At 49.3% G+C, this 15952-nt stretch overlaps 1 protein-coding gene across 19 annotated transcripts in view; it reads left to right on the top strand.

Moving 5' to 3' along the window:
• LOC149325704 (polyamine-transporting ATPase 13A3-like) overlaps positions 1 to 15952 on the top strand; it is a 783814-nt gene that overhangs the window by 344149 nt on the left and 423713 nt on the right. For all 19 annotated transcript variants that reach the window (XR_016286322.1, XR_016286321.1, XR_016286323.1 and 16 more), the window contains one exon: positions 13830 to 13891. Coding sequence is in view for 16 of the 19 variants with exons in the window: in XM_089563621.1 (XP_089419747.1) it covers positions 13830 to 13891 (62 nt within the window). In the remaining 3 variants the exon portion in view is untranslated. The remainder of the gene's footprint in view (positions 1 to 13829; positions 13892 to 15952) is intronic.

The raw sequence follows: 15952 nt of genomic DNA, 5'->3' as shown, positions 1-15952 counted from the left end.
TGAACTTGCTATTTTTAGCTGTTTGACAGTGTGTTGTATCTGTTTGCTATGTTTAGCCATAAGTCAGTCTTCTTCAGCGAACAAACGCAATATGCGCGCCAAAATGGAAACTATTTCATATTTGTAGTTCATGTTGCTGGCAATTTTGTGTAATCCCGTTGTGTAACCTACCAGAATGATGTTGGTCATTCGATCCTTTGCTGTTCCTTCACGTGTTAACTGGGCACAAATGCTAAGAACGTAATTGCATCGGTTGTTTGCATGCTTATCAAGTTGGCTGTGTCAGTGTGACAGTCAGGTTTCTTGCTTACTCCAGTATGTCTGTATTCTAAAAAGTACTGGATGCTACGCTCTTTCGCGTTCTCAAAATACTGCATTCACTAGTTACAAAGTTTTTCATGTATTGCTATTTTGCATGCTACGTTTTCACCTTTGAATTGATTTTTGTTCTGACATCTTCCATGACTGATCAATTTCTGCATTTAAGAAGATGAATAAACGATAATTGCTATACGCGTTTTATCCTACTTTACTTTTCTACTTTGCGGCAGCTGCATATTGGTGCCGATAAAATGAGAAAAAAAACTCCCCAATACTCGGATATCTGAGCTTTAAAAAAGCCCAGGTGTTTAAAATTGGTCCTGTGATCACCTATGTGGATCGCCTCATAGTCTAGAGTGTTGCATTAGAACTTCAAAGCCCGTTAAACAATTAAAAACCGCTGTGAATGTCGGCGAACAGCGCTGCGAAGCGCTTGGCAGGCTGCTTCTTGCCCCCCGCAAGATGGGCGCCGTCGGCTTCGCCCGAACCCTTTGGCCGGTATAGGCGTCCTCCACTCCAGCAGTTTTTACATAACCTCCTTGGTTGTAACCAGCAGTGAACATGCTGCGAAACCGATGGAGCGGTAGCTTCGAAAGGAGAAAGTAAAAGCGCAACCTCCTCCCTTCCTTAGCAAAGGCGTGCCAGTAGGTGGCGTAGCTGTGTATAGCAACCTAAAGCCCCTCGATAATTTGAAAGTAGCGTCTTTCTGTGAACTATGCCGCCGCGCTGCGCACCCTCGCCGATCCTCCTCTCTCACCTCTCCCATCGGCGCTTTTCTCAACGGTGATTGGCTCCGCGGGCGGTCTCCGGGAAAAGCGCGCGGAAAGTTCACTCTTTTTATGTTTTCATTTTTCGTCGGCGCCATTTTTTGGCCAGCCGCCGCTGCTACGACCGAGCTCCCTAGCATTGCGCGCTTGCACTTCGCGTTATTCGCGCTCTTTTAGTGCAGCGCTATGCCGAATTGCTGCGCATTTCAGTGCACAAGCCGGCGCGAAAAAGCATTTGTTCTTTCCGCGATTCCGAGCGGCAAGAAAGACTGCATTAGAAGAAAAAAGCGGCTGCACAACATCGGCCGCAAGAACTTTACCCCGACGAAGACTGCCCACCTCTGCGAGCAACTGTGCCTTTCTTCCAAGCGACTGTGTATACTGCCACCTAGCATTGCCAGGTGGCGCATAGCTGCTGACGACGACGAAGAAGGGCTCGCGCCGTGTGGAATCTGTCGCCCTTGCTGCCCAGCTTGCGTGGCCTTGTCTGTCTTCGCACTTGTTATTAAAGCCCCCCTTCGTCAACAAGTACGTTACAGTTTGGTGGAGTGTGCCGGGTACCTGTGAACCCATGCAAGAGACCCCTCCAGGCAACCGTCGCGCCAGCCCTGTACCACTCGACACCCCGGTACACCGCTTCAGTCGGAGGATCCAGGGACTGCCTCCGGAGGTAGGACTAGTAGAGAGCGGCGCCATGGAGACAGCCGCTCCTTCTCCTCTGCAAACTGCCGCTGCCGCGCCATCTCACTACACCCTGCAGACTCCGCGGATTCCCAAGACGTTCCGTGGGGAACTTTTTGAGGATGTGGAGGACTGGCTCCTTCATTTTGAGCGCGTAGCTGCGTTTAACCAATGGGACGACGCAGCCAAACTCCGGAACGTTTACTTCAGCCTCGAGGATGGTGCTCGCACCTGGTTTGAGAACCGAGAGGACGTTTTAATCTCGTGGCATGAGTTCCGTCGTCGGCTGCTGGAGGCCTACACAAGCGCTGATCGTCGTGAGCGAGCTGAGCGTGCACTACAATCTCGCATCCAGCTGCCGAACGAAACTGTCCAGATGTACGTCGAGGACATGACGCGCCTATTCAGAAGAGCTGACCCGGCCATGCCGGAAGACAAGAAACTCCGGCATTTGATGCGTGGCGTCAAAAAGCAGCTTTTCGCAGGCCTCGTGCGCAGCCCACCATCGACCGTTGCTGCATTCCTTACAGAGGCCACAACGATGGAAAAGGTGCTGCAACAACGTTCTGCGACCTACGACCGGCCCGTGCATGCTGCTGCTGTCACCGCATCGTTTGCTACCTCCGGGAGCCACCCTGACGATCTGCGTGAACTGATTCGCACCATCGTGCGTGAAGAGGTCCTGAAATTTTGCAGCCCTTCGCAGCCAGCGCTAGCTTCGATTTCTGCTCTGAGCAACAGACCGCTTTCTCTACGCTCCGCCAGCGCCTTCAAACATCTCCCGTTCTTGCGCACTTCGACGAAGATGCCGATACCGAGGTTCACACCGACGTCAGTAACATCGGTCTTGGAGCTGTCCTTGTTCAACACCAAGAGGGCCTTGAGAGGGTTATCGCCTATGCTAGCCGTACTCTCTCCCGCGCCGAGAGCAATTACTCCACGTCTGAAAAAGAATGTCTTGCGGTGGTGTGGGCCACCATGAAGTTTCGCCCTTATCTATACGGCCGCCCATTCAAAGTCGTAACCGATCACCACTGCCTATGCTGGCTGGCAAATTTGCGAGACCCATCTGGACGCCTGGCACGCTGGAGCTTACGGCTCCAGGAATTTGACATCACTATTGTCTACAAGTCCGGCCGCAGACACGAAGATGCCGACACACTGTCGCGCGCACCAGTTGATCCTGGCGACGCAGCGCCCGATGACGACAGCGGATTCCTTGGTACGCTCACCGCCTCCGACCTACTGACCCGGCAGAGGGCGGACTCGGAACTTCGCCCTCTCATTGACGGCCTTGAAGGTAGCGATACGGCTATACCTCGCCACTTCTCTCGACGTCTTGGCTCCTTCTGTTTGCGGCAAGGCCTCTTGTACAAGAACTCGAGAGGCAACGATAGACCTTACCTTCTGGTCATTCCAGCCGATCTCCGAGCTGACGTTCTTTTCGCCTGCCACGATGAGCCCACATCTGGCCACTTGGGCTTTTCACGTACGCTCGCCAGAGTGCGAAACATGTACTACTGGCCTGGACTTTCTGATGATGTCAAACGCTACGTTAAAAGCTGCCGAGAATGCCAGCGCCGGAAAACGCCACCACTTAAGCCGGCGGGTTTTCTCAAGCCCGTTACAGCCCCTCGCGCTCCGTTCGACCAGATCGGTATGGACCTCCTCGGCCCTTTCCCTTTGTCGCACGCCGGCAATAGGTGGATCATAGTTGCTACCGACTATTTGACTCGCTACGCCGAGACCAAGGCGATCCCTCGTGGCACAGCTTCCGAAGTCGCGGAGTTTTTTATGCACAACATCGTCTTGCGACACGGCGCCCCATCGCACGTCATTACCGACAGGGGGACGGCGTTTACAGCGCAGCTAATCGACCACATCTTTCGGCTGAGCTGCACAACGCACCGCAAGACCACAGCCTACCATCCGCAGAGCAATGGCTTGACCGAAAGATTGAACAGGACCCTCTCGGACATGTTGTCCATGTACGTAGATGTCCAGCACAAAACTTGGGATGAGGTCCTGCCGTATGTCACCTTTGCCTATAACACCGCCCTGCAGGAAACTACGCGCTTTACACCGTTCCGCCTTGTGTACGGACGTGAAGTTCAGAGCATGCTTGATGCCATGCTCCCGTGCCCAGAGGATGACCAACTCGACCCAGACGCCCAACAATTTGCCCAACGTGCTGAAGAAGCCCGTCAGCTGGCCCGTGTGCACATCGGGCAACAGCAGAGCACCGACGCGCGCCGTTACAACCTTCGCCACCGACAGGTTGACTACAAACCCGGTGACCAAGTCTGGGTATGGACTCCTGTCCGTCGCCAAGGCTTGTGTGAGAAACTGCTCTGCCGCTATTTTGGCCCTTACAGAGTGATCCGGCGTGTGAGTGACGTAAACTATGAAGTGGTTCCGGACGGTGTTACGCAACCCCGACGCCGACAGCCCAGCTCTGACATTGTGCACGTTGTACGGCTTAAGCCGTACTATACTCGGTGACGCAGGCGTGTTGATGTCCTGGAACGGTTCACTTGCGGAACTTTGCTCGTTTCTTGTTTATTTTTTGTTTCGTCGACAGCGCTCTTTTTTCATAAGGGGGGGAATAATGCCACCTAGCATTGCCAGGTGGCGCATAGCTGCTGACGACGACGAAGAAGGGCTCGCGCCGTGTGGAATCTGTCGCCCTTGCTGCCCAGCTTGAGTGGCCTTGTCTGTCTTCGCACTTGTTATTAAAGCCCCCCTTCGTCAACAAGTACGTTACAATACTGAAACTGCATGCATGCGCATCACAAAGCCAACAACCTCACTTAATTCACTGATCATTTTGCGTCGTTATGCGTGTTATTGTTTTCACTTCATGGTTCCGCTCAACGTGTTATAATAAGCAAAAATGTTGGTATGCGTGCAGCGGTATCCGCGTTGCGGTAAATTATTCGAACCTCTGGTAATGGTGCACATCGCAGTAATGCGGCGCATGTCCCGAGCGAGATTTAACCCAGATTTTTTTTATTAATGCAACTTGTCTAACGATCTACGCTTATTTGTTGTTTTGCTGAACCGTTACGCTTCTACCAGGTGAGATTATCAATGCCACATTCTCGGAAAAGACCTCATATTGCATTCACATAAAAAATTCATTTTTTAATAACTTCCGTGCTTTCCATTGTTGCCTGAATGTACTCAAGTATTGTAAATATCCAATGCATGCCATTTTTGTATATTCATTGCTACAGTTTGTGATCATTTGCTTTAGTTGAGCATGGTCGCGTAGCCTTTTTTTGAATACATCATCCGCTCAAAAACTATAGGCCTACATCTGAGCTGTTTCATTTCCCTAAGTATGTTTTTGTTTTCTGTGTTTTGTTTTGAGGACTGCACCCAACGGGTTACAGATGTCCACAGCTGGCTTATTCGTGGTTTTTAGGTATATTTTTGGCGTAAAACTACACGAATCATCTGTAATAAACATTGCATCTGAAAAACTGTGTGTCATATTGTGACTGTATTTATACTCACGACTTATATTAGTCAGGCACGACCCTATAACTTTCTCTTGGGTTTTGTCACGGTCGTTGCTATCAGTTTTTTTCTTTCCTAACGTAACGTCTCTTTAAGCGGATTTAAAAAAGGAATAGAATGTGGGCGGAAAATACCCAAGTGTGCCAAACTTTGGGGGTGGTCTACCTAAATTTGGAAGCCAACACTGAGTTTCCCATAGTAAAATTAGGTTGGACCCCAATGTTGGTGAAATATGGACGACGTCAAATTTATGGGTTCCGGAGAGACAAATTTTAGGGATAGCCCACCTAATTTTGGAGCTCACCATTGAATTGGTCGTATTAAAATTAGGCTTGACATCAATTTTGATGAAATTCGGACAAGGTCAAATTTCGGTGGTTGGCAGGGCCAAATTTTGGGGTGCGGACACTTTCCTTGGATGACGGAAAATCGGTGCGCGGATCTTTGGCTCTCGGCTTCGGCTCGACATCACCTCAACGTCGCCGACAGCGGGAGCTGAATTCGTTTCATGCTTAATAGAAAAAAGTTCATATTCGTTTTTAAGCCACCGCGAAAATTCTCTACTACAAAAACGATTAAGCCGTTGCATGTGCACTGCGCGGTGCCAAACTCAGACTGAACCTTAATGAAAAATTTTAGGACGGCCGTCGAAGCAAATGCCCCAGCTTGTTCCCAGCAACCATCCCACTTCTGAAACTCCATTCGCGAACAACTTCATACACTGTACTTGGGCGATAATTAGTTCGAAGAGCCGCCGCGGTGTCTCAGTGGCTATGGTGCTCGGCTGCTGGCCCGAAAGACGCGGGTTCGATCCCGGCCGCGGCGGTTGAATTTCTTTGGAGGAGAAATTCAAGGCCCGTGTACTGTGCGATGTCAGTGCACGTTAAAGAACCCCAGGCGGTCGAAATTTCCGGAGCCCATCACTACGGCGTCTCTAATAGCCTTAGTTGCTTTGGGACGTTAAACCCCATTAACCAATTAGTTCGAAGTGAATCTACATTTAACTAAACATTGGTATGCTGAAAATATTCAGGAATGTTCAAATATATTGTATGTAAATATTATGCTTCATATACTATGCCGTGTTGAGACAGACGGTATTGAAAAGTAAAAAAAAAAGGATGCGAGATGCATGCAGCAAGTGGTTTTGTTCGTGCCGCAAGCGCTCGTAATTGGCACTTTCATTGCGCGTACGAGACGCTAATTTATGTGGCTCGTGGTAGTCACGCGTGTCGCATGTCTTTCTCGTGTTTTTATTAAATAACAGAGAGTGGAAAAAGCGGGAACTTAAGAGCGCGCGCATGTGCCAGCCAACTGCCCGGACGGCGAGCGAGCGATGGCCAAAAAAGCGTGCCGTGTGCAGCGCGCGCAGCCGGCGGGCGAGGATATTCGAGGAGGAAAACGCCGGAGTGGAGGAGAGTGTCGTTACTTTCAAATTATCGAGGGGCTTTATAGCAACCGTGACGTTACACAGTAGCGGTAGAACGAGCGCGCGCGCGTCGGCAATGGCAGCTACACGGTCGCTCCTTCGCCAGACGCCTCGTTGCAGTCGAGTGAGTGAGACGCATGGCTCCTAAGCGGCCCAGTGATTCCGTGCCAACCGCTTCGAGAAAGTGACAGTGGGTTGACCACAAGGCTTTCGCTCAGCACGCTTTAAAATTTCCTAAGTGTCTTCAGGTATTTTTTTTTTCAGGAAAGGAAATGCACAGAATCTGTCTCACACATCGCGGTGGGCGCCTGAACCAGAGGGAATGCGCTTGACTCCCCTCTTATAACAGTGGACACCTCAATCATGCTTTGAGCTACGTGGCGGTAGTGACAGATGTGCGCTGCATGCTTTGGCATTGACAACGTTGTGCAAGAAACGCTGCCACCTGCGAGGGTGGCAGGGTGCGTGGAGACTTTCATGTAGATGTATATACAATCGGGAATTTTCTAACACTTATGCGGGAGAACATCCAGTTCCTCTCACTAGTAACGGCTCCCACGGCTCTGACAACCTCACGAAAAACTTGCGCAGACCACGTCTTTGAGAACCAGGCTTTGGTACAGCAAGTCGAGCATGTATCCGTCTATTTATCCGTCCAGAAAGCTTCGTACATGACATTCAAGAACTCTTAGTGGAGTGTTTCTTGAATAAGGGAAATGTGTGAAAAATAACAAGTTGTGTGTAATGGTGCATACATGTCCTGCTCGAATTCTTTGCCTCAATCTATCGAAAACCTCTAACAGCTCATAAGCTGCGCTTCAAATTTCGCATTAGGAAGTAACGTAATCGTCGGCAATTTTTTCGCGCTCTTCGCAATGAACGTCGATATACCGTCTTGATAATGCCCATATGGTGCCTAGATCAGTAAGTGTTCCGACTGGCGAGGGACAAAGTGTAGTTTCGCGCACCTCCGCTTCGTGGAACCAGAACTGGCGCTGCTGCTCTCCTCTCGACGCTTGCCTGCGGATCGTCTGCTGCTCGTTGTGGTTGCATTTGGCATTCCGCTCGCACCACTTTTGCTCACAACGTTACTTTTTACTGCTGACTAACACTGGACACTAAGGCTGAAACAGATGTTAAATATTTGGCAATGTAAGCTAAACATCAGAGACAGCAGCTACTTTATTTTCTTCATTTGGTCTGCTGTAGAACAATGCCGTTCGCAACAGACCCGGCGGTTTATGGTAAAAATGAAGAAAGGAGACTTATAACCAGCTTAAAACTGCCGAGGAAGAGGCCTAAACTTGCACTGCTTTAGGGCAGTGGTGCTCTAAATTTTTTTAGAAAATGCGCGTTGTTTGCCACCTGGTAAATAAGTGGGTACTGCACTCCACCTTGTGTGATTGCAACTTCGAGAAGTAATTCATCGAACGTAACTGCACACATTCGTCTCTGAAGGTAATGCTTTTAAACTATTAAACGTAGCATGCTATGCAGTGCAAAATGCTGTGGTAAGTGCTATCGTTTTCTGGGCGGCCCGGCACACTTATTCAAGGTGTGGCCGCAGCCACATATGCCAGCCTGCGTGAAATGGGGAGCGTCCTATCCGCTCCTGCTGCTTCTGACAGCTTCGCGATTGCTTGCACATTCGCTTACTCAGTTAGTGCGACAAGCATAGGCGAGTTTGCCTGACCACTTCGCTCTTTCTCGCGGCAAGGGATTGAATGTAGAGGGGAAGCGGTAGTCATTTTTATTTTTATTTTCGTAACTGATTTGTTGTCTAGGAATAGCAACGTTTATAATTAATACTCATGAAAAATATTACAAAACGTCACAGTCATGGGCAAAAAAAATCGTTTCAGATTCAGGCGGTGTCTTCAGAAAGACAAGGAGGGGGGGGGAAGGGGGTGGCACACCACACAAGAACATGTGTAGGGAAATCTGCCCTTGGCTCAAGGGCCATATGAGATCCGATGTGAGCAGCATACAAGCCCATGCTAACAAATCATGCCAGCAAACTTCAACGTACCGCAAGCCTTAATTTTATTTAAAGAGAAGGCCCCCCTTCCCGAAAAAAAAATGGCCCGTGATTAAAGCGTGAAAATCGCATGGACACATACGTCCTTATTTTACTAAAGTGCCAATAAACACTGCTATCTCCGTGCTAATTTACTTTTTTCGTTTGTTCAGTCGGGTCACCTAGAATATCTAAATATAAGGTGTTGACTACATTTTTGTGACACCTGAGATTTGTTAACCTTGTAATAATATTTTGCCTGCATGGAGTTATAATCATTTTCTTACGTGTAGTGAGATTTAATAAACAGATTCACAACAGCGCTACGGAACAAGGACAGAAGGAACACGAAAAACACGAAAAACACGCTTTTAGCCTGCTGACTGTGCCTATTGCCTAGCAACTTTTACTTTTTTCATCGCCATTTTGCTCATGCTTTTCTCATGCTTTTACGCCTTCTCGCTCTCTTGAATGTTTTTTACGTAGCCCAAAGATTCCGGTTTGCTTTGAAGTACTCATTTTCTTGCCTATCTGAGCTGCAGTTGTCATTGGCTGTAGCTGGTCCATGCACATCTTTGTATCTGTTAGTCCCTTTATCATTAGCTTGGTAATGCTATATTTTTTGATAGTGCATGCACGTTTTATGAGTTCTGTCGAGCTGTGTGATGACTCCCCAAACGTGTGAAGCGTTTCTTCGCTGTGTCCCGTGGCTGACAGTGCATCACGTGGTCCAGGAAATAGTATAAATCTGTGCTGGTTTTTCACGCAATAAAGAGTTGGTAGTCAGCGCCCGTCCTGTGTTTTTCGTGTTCCTTCTGTCCTTGTTCCGTAGCGCTGTTGTGAATCTGTTTATTAAGCATGAACCAACTAGCCCACACCAGAATCCTCTTAGTAGTGAGATTATTGCTATTCCTTTCTTATCTAGTTTAGCATGTGTTATCCGTTTATTAACCACGCTTAACGTCGTGGCTGTTGAAGTATATTTTTGAAGCCTTATTGGTATTTGGGTAGTAGGACTTCTTTAGACAAAAAATAGTGAATTTGATTTTTAATTAACTTTCAAGTATCTTGCCTTTACAGAATTAATTGCCATAGTGTATATTTTTCCATGCCTGCTTTGTTTTTAGCGCCTGCTTTGGTTATGAACATTACTCCTGATTTTCTCCATTATGTGTGAAAATATCCCACCGTAAGGCATGCATTGAATATTGTTATAAAGAAAGACTTGTGTGGTTTATCTAGTGCTTCCAAGAATTTCTTGCAAACACTGTCAGGACCAGGAGTCACTTCCGTTCTAAGATGTATCACTATTTCGTGCACCTCTCCCAAAGGTGTGCCTTCGGTCTCAGTCTCTGTTCTTACGGCCTCACCCGTCTTCTCGTTGCGTTTCCTCGTCGACACTGGTGCTGATGTCAACTTACTGCCGTCCTCGGAGGCTGAGCGTACTTCCAATTAACCTGGAATTACTCTCCGTGCGGCCAACTCAACCTCCATCGCCCCGTGTGGTCTCCGGTCCAAGTGGGTGCCACTCGGAGTCGATTTTCTACCGGAGAACAGAACCACTGGCCTCGCTGGAAGCATCCGCCAGGATATGAGCGGTTGCCGAAGTCCTAGGGTGGATGAGAAGGATTGAATCGGCGAGGGCTTGTTTTGCAGCCGTGAAAGCGGTCTGAGCTTCAGGAGACCAGGAAATTTCAGAGGAGGAGGATTTTCTTGTGCTACAAAGGTCGGCCAGGGGATGAGAAGCTCGGCGCAGTGCCTGATAAAGCGCCGGGAAAAATTCACTACGCCCAGGAACTCGCAGAGCTTGCGTAGGGTAGTGGGTACTGGGAAGTCTCTAACAACTTTCACGTGAGAAGGCAAAAAAAACGAATTCCCTGCGTCTAGATGTGGTGGCACAGCAACTCGAGTTAGAAGAGCCGAAGATACATTTCTGGGCGCTGATGACCAAGCCAAATTCTTGCAGGCGTTGAAAGAGTTCCCGGAGGTGAAGCTCGGGATCTTGGGGAGTACGACTCTCGACGAGGATGTCGTCGATGAAGGCAAATACAGCCGGGAGTCCGCGCGCCACTTCAGCAATGAATCTTTGCGCACGTACTCAAACAGACCGAAGGGTGTAGTAATGGCCGTCTTCTGGATATCGGCTGGTTCAACAGGGATTTGATAGTACGCTTTGACAAGGTCCACTTTACTGAAGACCTTGCATCCCTCCAGGTGTTGGATGTGTGGAAGGGGACAGCTGTCGTGGACAGTGCGAGCGTTGAGAGCCCTGTAGTCGCGGCACGGACGCCACTCACCCGGTTCTTTCTTGTGGAGCAGATGGAGCCGTGAGGCCCAAGTGCTGGATGAAGGGTGAATGATACGCAGCTGGAGCATGTGGCCAATTCGCGTTTAGCAATCGCCAGACGCTCACCGAACAGGCGACGCGGACGAGTTGTGACGAGTGGACCACGCGTGGCAATGTGGTGGGTTATCCCATGTTTCGGTGGCTAGTGGAGGTTGCAAGGCCTCGTGACATCAAGAAAGTCGGCGAGGACTTTGGCTTACGGACATGATGGGATCAGCTTCCGGATGCCAGAGGAAGCGACAGCCGATATAACGCCAGTGATGGAAAGGCGTGCCTTACTGTCAATGAGACGAAGGCGACGCATGCTCACGTTCATATCAAAATGAGTCCGGAAGTCGGATGTGAGGATGGATTGATGGACAGTGGCGACGATGAAGACCCATCGAAACGTGCGCCGTAGGCCAAGGTCCAGAGTGAGGGAGCGGAGACCATACGTGGCGATGGAGGTTCAGTTGGCCCCACTGAGAGTAATTGCAGGTGAATTGGAACAACGCCAAGCCTTGGAGGACCGCACTGAGTTGACTTCAGCAGCAGTGTCGACGAGGAAACGCAGGTCCGAAATGCGATATGACTCCAAAAAGGCGGCCAGGGTGAAGGGCGAGGTCGCATGCCGCCGTCAGTGATCTCGCAGTGCGTTTCGCGGCCAGTTGCATGGTGCACTGCACTGGCGGGCGCGGTGTTGAAAAGTGCTGTGATACCAGCAGATACTTTGACTGCGAGGACTGGGAGAGCGCGAACCTCTCGGCGAACACCATCGACGGCGAGGACTTGAGAAGCCGTGCTGGGCATGAGAGGACGTCCGAAGGGCATCGAGAGAAGCGGCTAACTGGTCGGTCGGGATCTGTAACCGTGAAATGACAGATGACTCTGGAGGAGAGGACAGGGAAGCGACGGAAGGAGAAGTCACGTCGTAAACTTGTTCAGGCAGCTGGGCGAGGCGGTAAAGGGTAAATCCCCCCCGCAGCAACCAAGACGAGGCGGGTAGACTGCGGCAAACGATTCAGGAAGAGCTCTTTCCACAAAGCGCGGTTCTAGTCGGCTTCATAATTAAATTCAAAGGCGCCAAACCATACGCACACACACACACAGGAAAAGAAAGAAAGACGAGACAGAGCGTCTCGTCGACCCAGGAGCTGCCGCAAGCTAGTGAGTAGCTGGGAGGGGCAGCGGTGTCCAGGCTCTGCGCAGGTGAGCAGCTGCTGGAGGCGCGCAGTGTCAGACACCATGGTGCGGTCCAGAATGCACTGCTTAAGTCGCTGGTACGGAGTATCGCCCAATGGTCTTAAGATGACATCTGCCACCTCTTCAGCCACCTCAGAAGGCAGGTTGGAAAGTAAGGGACCAAACCGAGATGCCTCCGAGGAGACATGGTGCAGATTGAAGATGGCTTCTACCTCGGCGAACCAGATCTGCGGATGCTTGGGACAGAATGTCGGCAGGCGGAGCTGGATAGCTGCGACGTGCCGTGGGCGCAAGGTAGCCTCAGGCGGAAGGTCACCTGAGGGTGACAGGCTGCTGGGGTCGGCCATCTCATAGGCCGCAGTTAGCACTGTAGAGAATTAACGGGGTCGCAGCGGCCCACCAGAACAAGAGGTCGAACATGGAAGGCTTCTCGAACCGAACAACCCCTGCCGTGCTCGCGCACCGAGCGCGCGCCGTTCAACTTTATTTTCGTCTTTCGCCGGCAGGAAACACCAACCTTAGCGCCATGCTTTACAGCGTCGCTGTGCGCTACAAGTATTTAATTGGTTATGTATCACAAATATATATAAAAAAATTTTTCAATTAGTTTTGTTTGCGACTGACTAAATTTGTATGCCCTAGGCCTTTTATAGACCGCATTCAGGCTCAGCCTTCGCCACGTAAGTAAATTGACCAAGGATTCCAGTCCTCGGCACTGCCAACGATATTGCTACACTCTCCTGTTGCTTCCGGGATGAACTCCAGCGACTCGTGACAGCGCGCTTTAACCGCAACACGAAGCTCTTCCCTGGAAACCGAAACTGATGGCGAGAAACAAGCGTTTTAATATACTGTTTCAAGATAGTTGGGCATGGCTTCTGCGGCTCTCTCATTATTTCGGACCCGCACGCCGCTGTAATTAGAAAAAATTAAATGCTGAGAATTTGTCGACGCTTTACCGAGGCGAGAAGGACGCTGCAAAATCCAGTGTTCCGTTTAAAAAGGCCAGATACGATGTGCCTCGTTCCAGATAATAATATCGAATGGAGCTCTTCGGAACTTGTATGGAACCAAAATTAGCAGTGAGAGCAGAGTTCGATAGTGCGTGTAAATGGCTTTGTTGTCCTGGTTCGCTCTTACTTCATCATATCTGTTGTGTTAGGCTACATTTGATCACACGCAGGCGGAGCCCTGTTCTCATTGTCTTAAAAACCAGGTTTGCCACTTGTATTCGTATTTTGGCGGGAGCTATTTCTTAGTAGTAGTACTGTGGCCTCTCAGCGCGGATGCCAAGATGGCATTGAACAGATGAATAGTGGTCGCATTGTTGACGATGTACTCAGCAGTAGACAGCGCTGCGTGTTACAAATTGGTTCTTATTAGTCTCTGAGCACAGTTGTAGTTTTGGTCTTCTCTGTTATAATTCGCCATTTAGTACGGCTTAGAGCATGTACGGAACTGCTCCTAGCTCTCTTACGCGTTAGTGAAAATCTTTGCCACCGTCCCTCCGCCTTTTTTTCTATTCCAAATTCATCGATACTTCATTTTTATATTTTTCTGCAGACTGGAACACTGACCGACGACGGACTTGACCTTTGGTGTATCCTGCCTGCAGAGAATAAGATGTAAGTTTGATTCCTTTTTGCGGCTGCGTCCCGGAGTACTAGTGTGTGTCACACAACAGACAACTTGATGTCCGGGGAGATTTCCAGCCGGATTCCTGGTCTACTCAAAGTGCTGTTCTTTTATTTGACGGGACGACTGCGGCGTGACCGCGACTACCTACGAGGATCAGCTGTCTATCGGAAGTTCGTGGCAGCTACTTCCCGCCACGTACTCACCAGGATGATCCACCCGTGCACATCGCCCATAGCCCAAGCGCTATCATTGCCGGTGGCAGCGCCCCTCCCCGTTTTCCTATAAAAACGCCGACGATCTGCTGCTGATTGAGATTTGCAGCCGAATTATTGGTGTAATCAAACTTCTGTTCTTCACACATAAGGCGTGCGTGACGTAATTACATAGTCTATTTAAACAACTACTTATGTCTTGGCTGCAAGTTCTCACAAAGTGGTGCCTTGAAGTGTTAATCCGCAAGTGATGGGTCTTTACCTCTGCATATACCAGGCTCGAATCGGTTGTTTCGTTTGATTTGACTGGGAAACTGTGTTGGTGTCGCCGGTATGGCTTTGCTGGGGTCTGTAACTCCAATTTACGTATACACCGGTGGCTCAGTGAACTCGTCAGTTCGTCGATCCCCGCGGTCATCCCCGCAAGGACCATAGATAGAAAAGGGAAAACACCACAGCTGACTCCATCGACTGATGCAGAATTTACCGGTATTCGTGTCGCCATTGAGCGTATCAGTGTAGAAACACCCCAGCAATGGCCTGTTTTCACCAATTCAAAAGCAGCCCTCCAAGCCTTAGAATGTGCTCTTCGTTATGGTTCCCATGAGCAACTGGCCGCGCAAACCCGAGAGCTACACCGCACTGCCTTCAATAAAGGGCACGATATTTTGTGTCCATCCCCATCACCAGAGCCGACGCAGCGGGTAAGCGTCGAAAACTGGCCCGAGAGATAACGCTTGCCTTGTGGACTTTGGCGGGTTCTCAAACCCACGTCTATTATCCCTGGATCCTGTTTCTTACCTCTCTCTCTTCTTCCTCACCTTTATGTCCCCTCATCCCTTTCCCACAGTGCCGCTTGTAAAACTGGTTTCATCTACCGGTTAACCTCCTCACCTTAGCTCCTCCTCTTCCTCCTCCTAATTGCGCTGGTGTTCCTGATACATATACCCGCCCTGACAAAATGCATCAAATTGTTTTTGCTATTATAGAAGTGGCGTCATCCAGAAAAAATGTTTCAAAAAGGCATCCTTGGAAAGATGCACTTGAGTGTTATGGAAATCAAGTGGCATCTAAACTAGAAGAAAACCCTGGCGGTGCCAGATACGTTTTTAGAGAGGTCAACAATTTGAGATCGGTGTTTAAAGAATCCTAAGACATTATTGAAAGCTTACAAATAACAAAAATGTGGCAGGTCAGCATTGTTGTTGAAAACCCAAATAAGTGAATGCGTCGAAGCAACTGGATCTTTGAAGGCATTGATGACACTGATTGATTTCTGCCTAGCAAACTGCGAAACACTAATTGCATTTGTGTGACCAACTGCAATGAACAGTACCCACTCCTGGTGCGTTATTAAGTCCCATTAGAGATCATCTGTGAGGCTCCTGCTTTATTAACAGATCAAGCGATCAAATCACACCTAAATGGATAGATACTACAATGTAAGTCATCAAACAAAGAAAATAAATTCAACATTTTCGAAACTTGGCTTCAGATACAAGTTAAATGATCTTATTTACTGAGCCGACCCTGACCTCTTTACAATGTGTGCATAGAAAAATTATTGATTTATAAAATTACGCTTTTCTTAATGCAACCTTTCTGAAGGGTCCAGCACAGCACCACGACTGCGCAGCACCACGACGGCAATGGAGCGCTTACCGATGTTGTTCTTTCTGGTGGCCCTTTTTCTCGGCGCGTCTCTGGAGGCACCGTCCGCAAAATCCTGCGCGAGCTCTACCGGGCCCGATGGACGCGAAAATTGGAAGCGGTCGCCACTTCTGGACAGCTGCCACCGCCTCTGCTGGCAACCGGGATGGACCACACGTGTCGACG

This window comes from Amblyomma mixtum, chromosome 10 (assembly GCF_055824585.1).
Source record: "Amblyomma mixtum isolate Tamu chromosome 10, ASM5582458v1, whole genome shotgun sequence".
In the NCBI taxonomy this organism is placed as follows: domain Eukaryota; kingdom Metazoa; phylum Arthropoda; class Arachnida; order Ixodida; family Ixodidae; genus Amblyomma; species Amblyomma mixtum.
The sequence above is the reverse complement of the archived record's forward strand: the minus strand, read 5'-3'. Positions and strand labels throughout refer to the sequence as shown.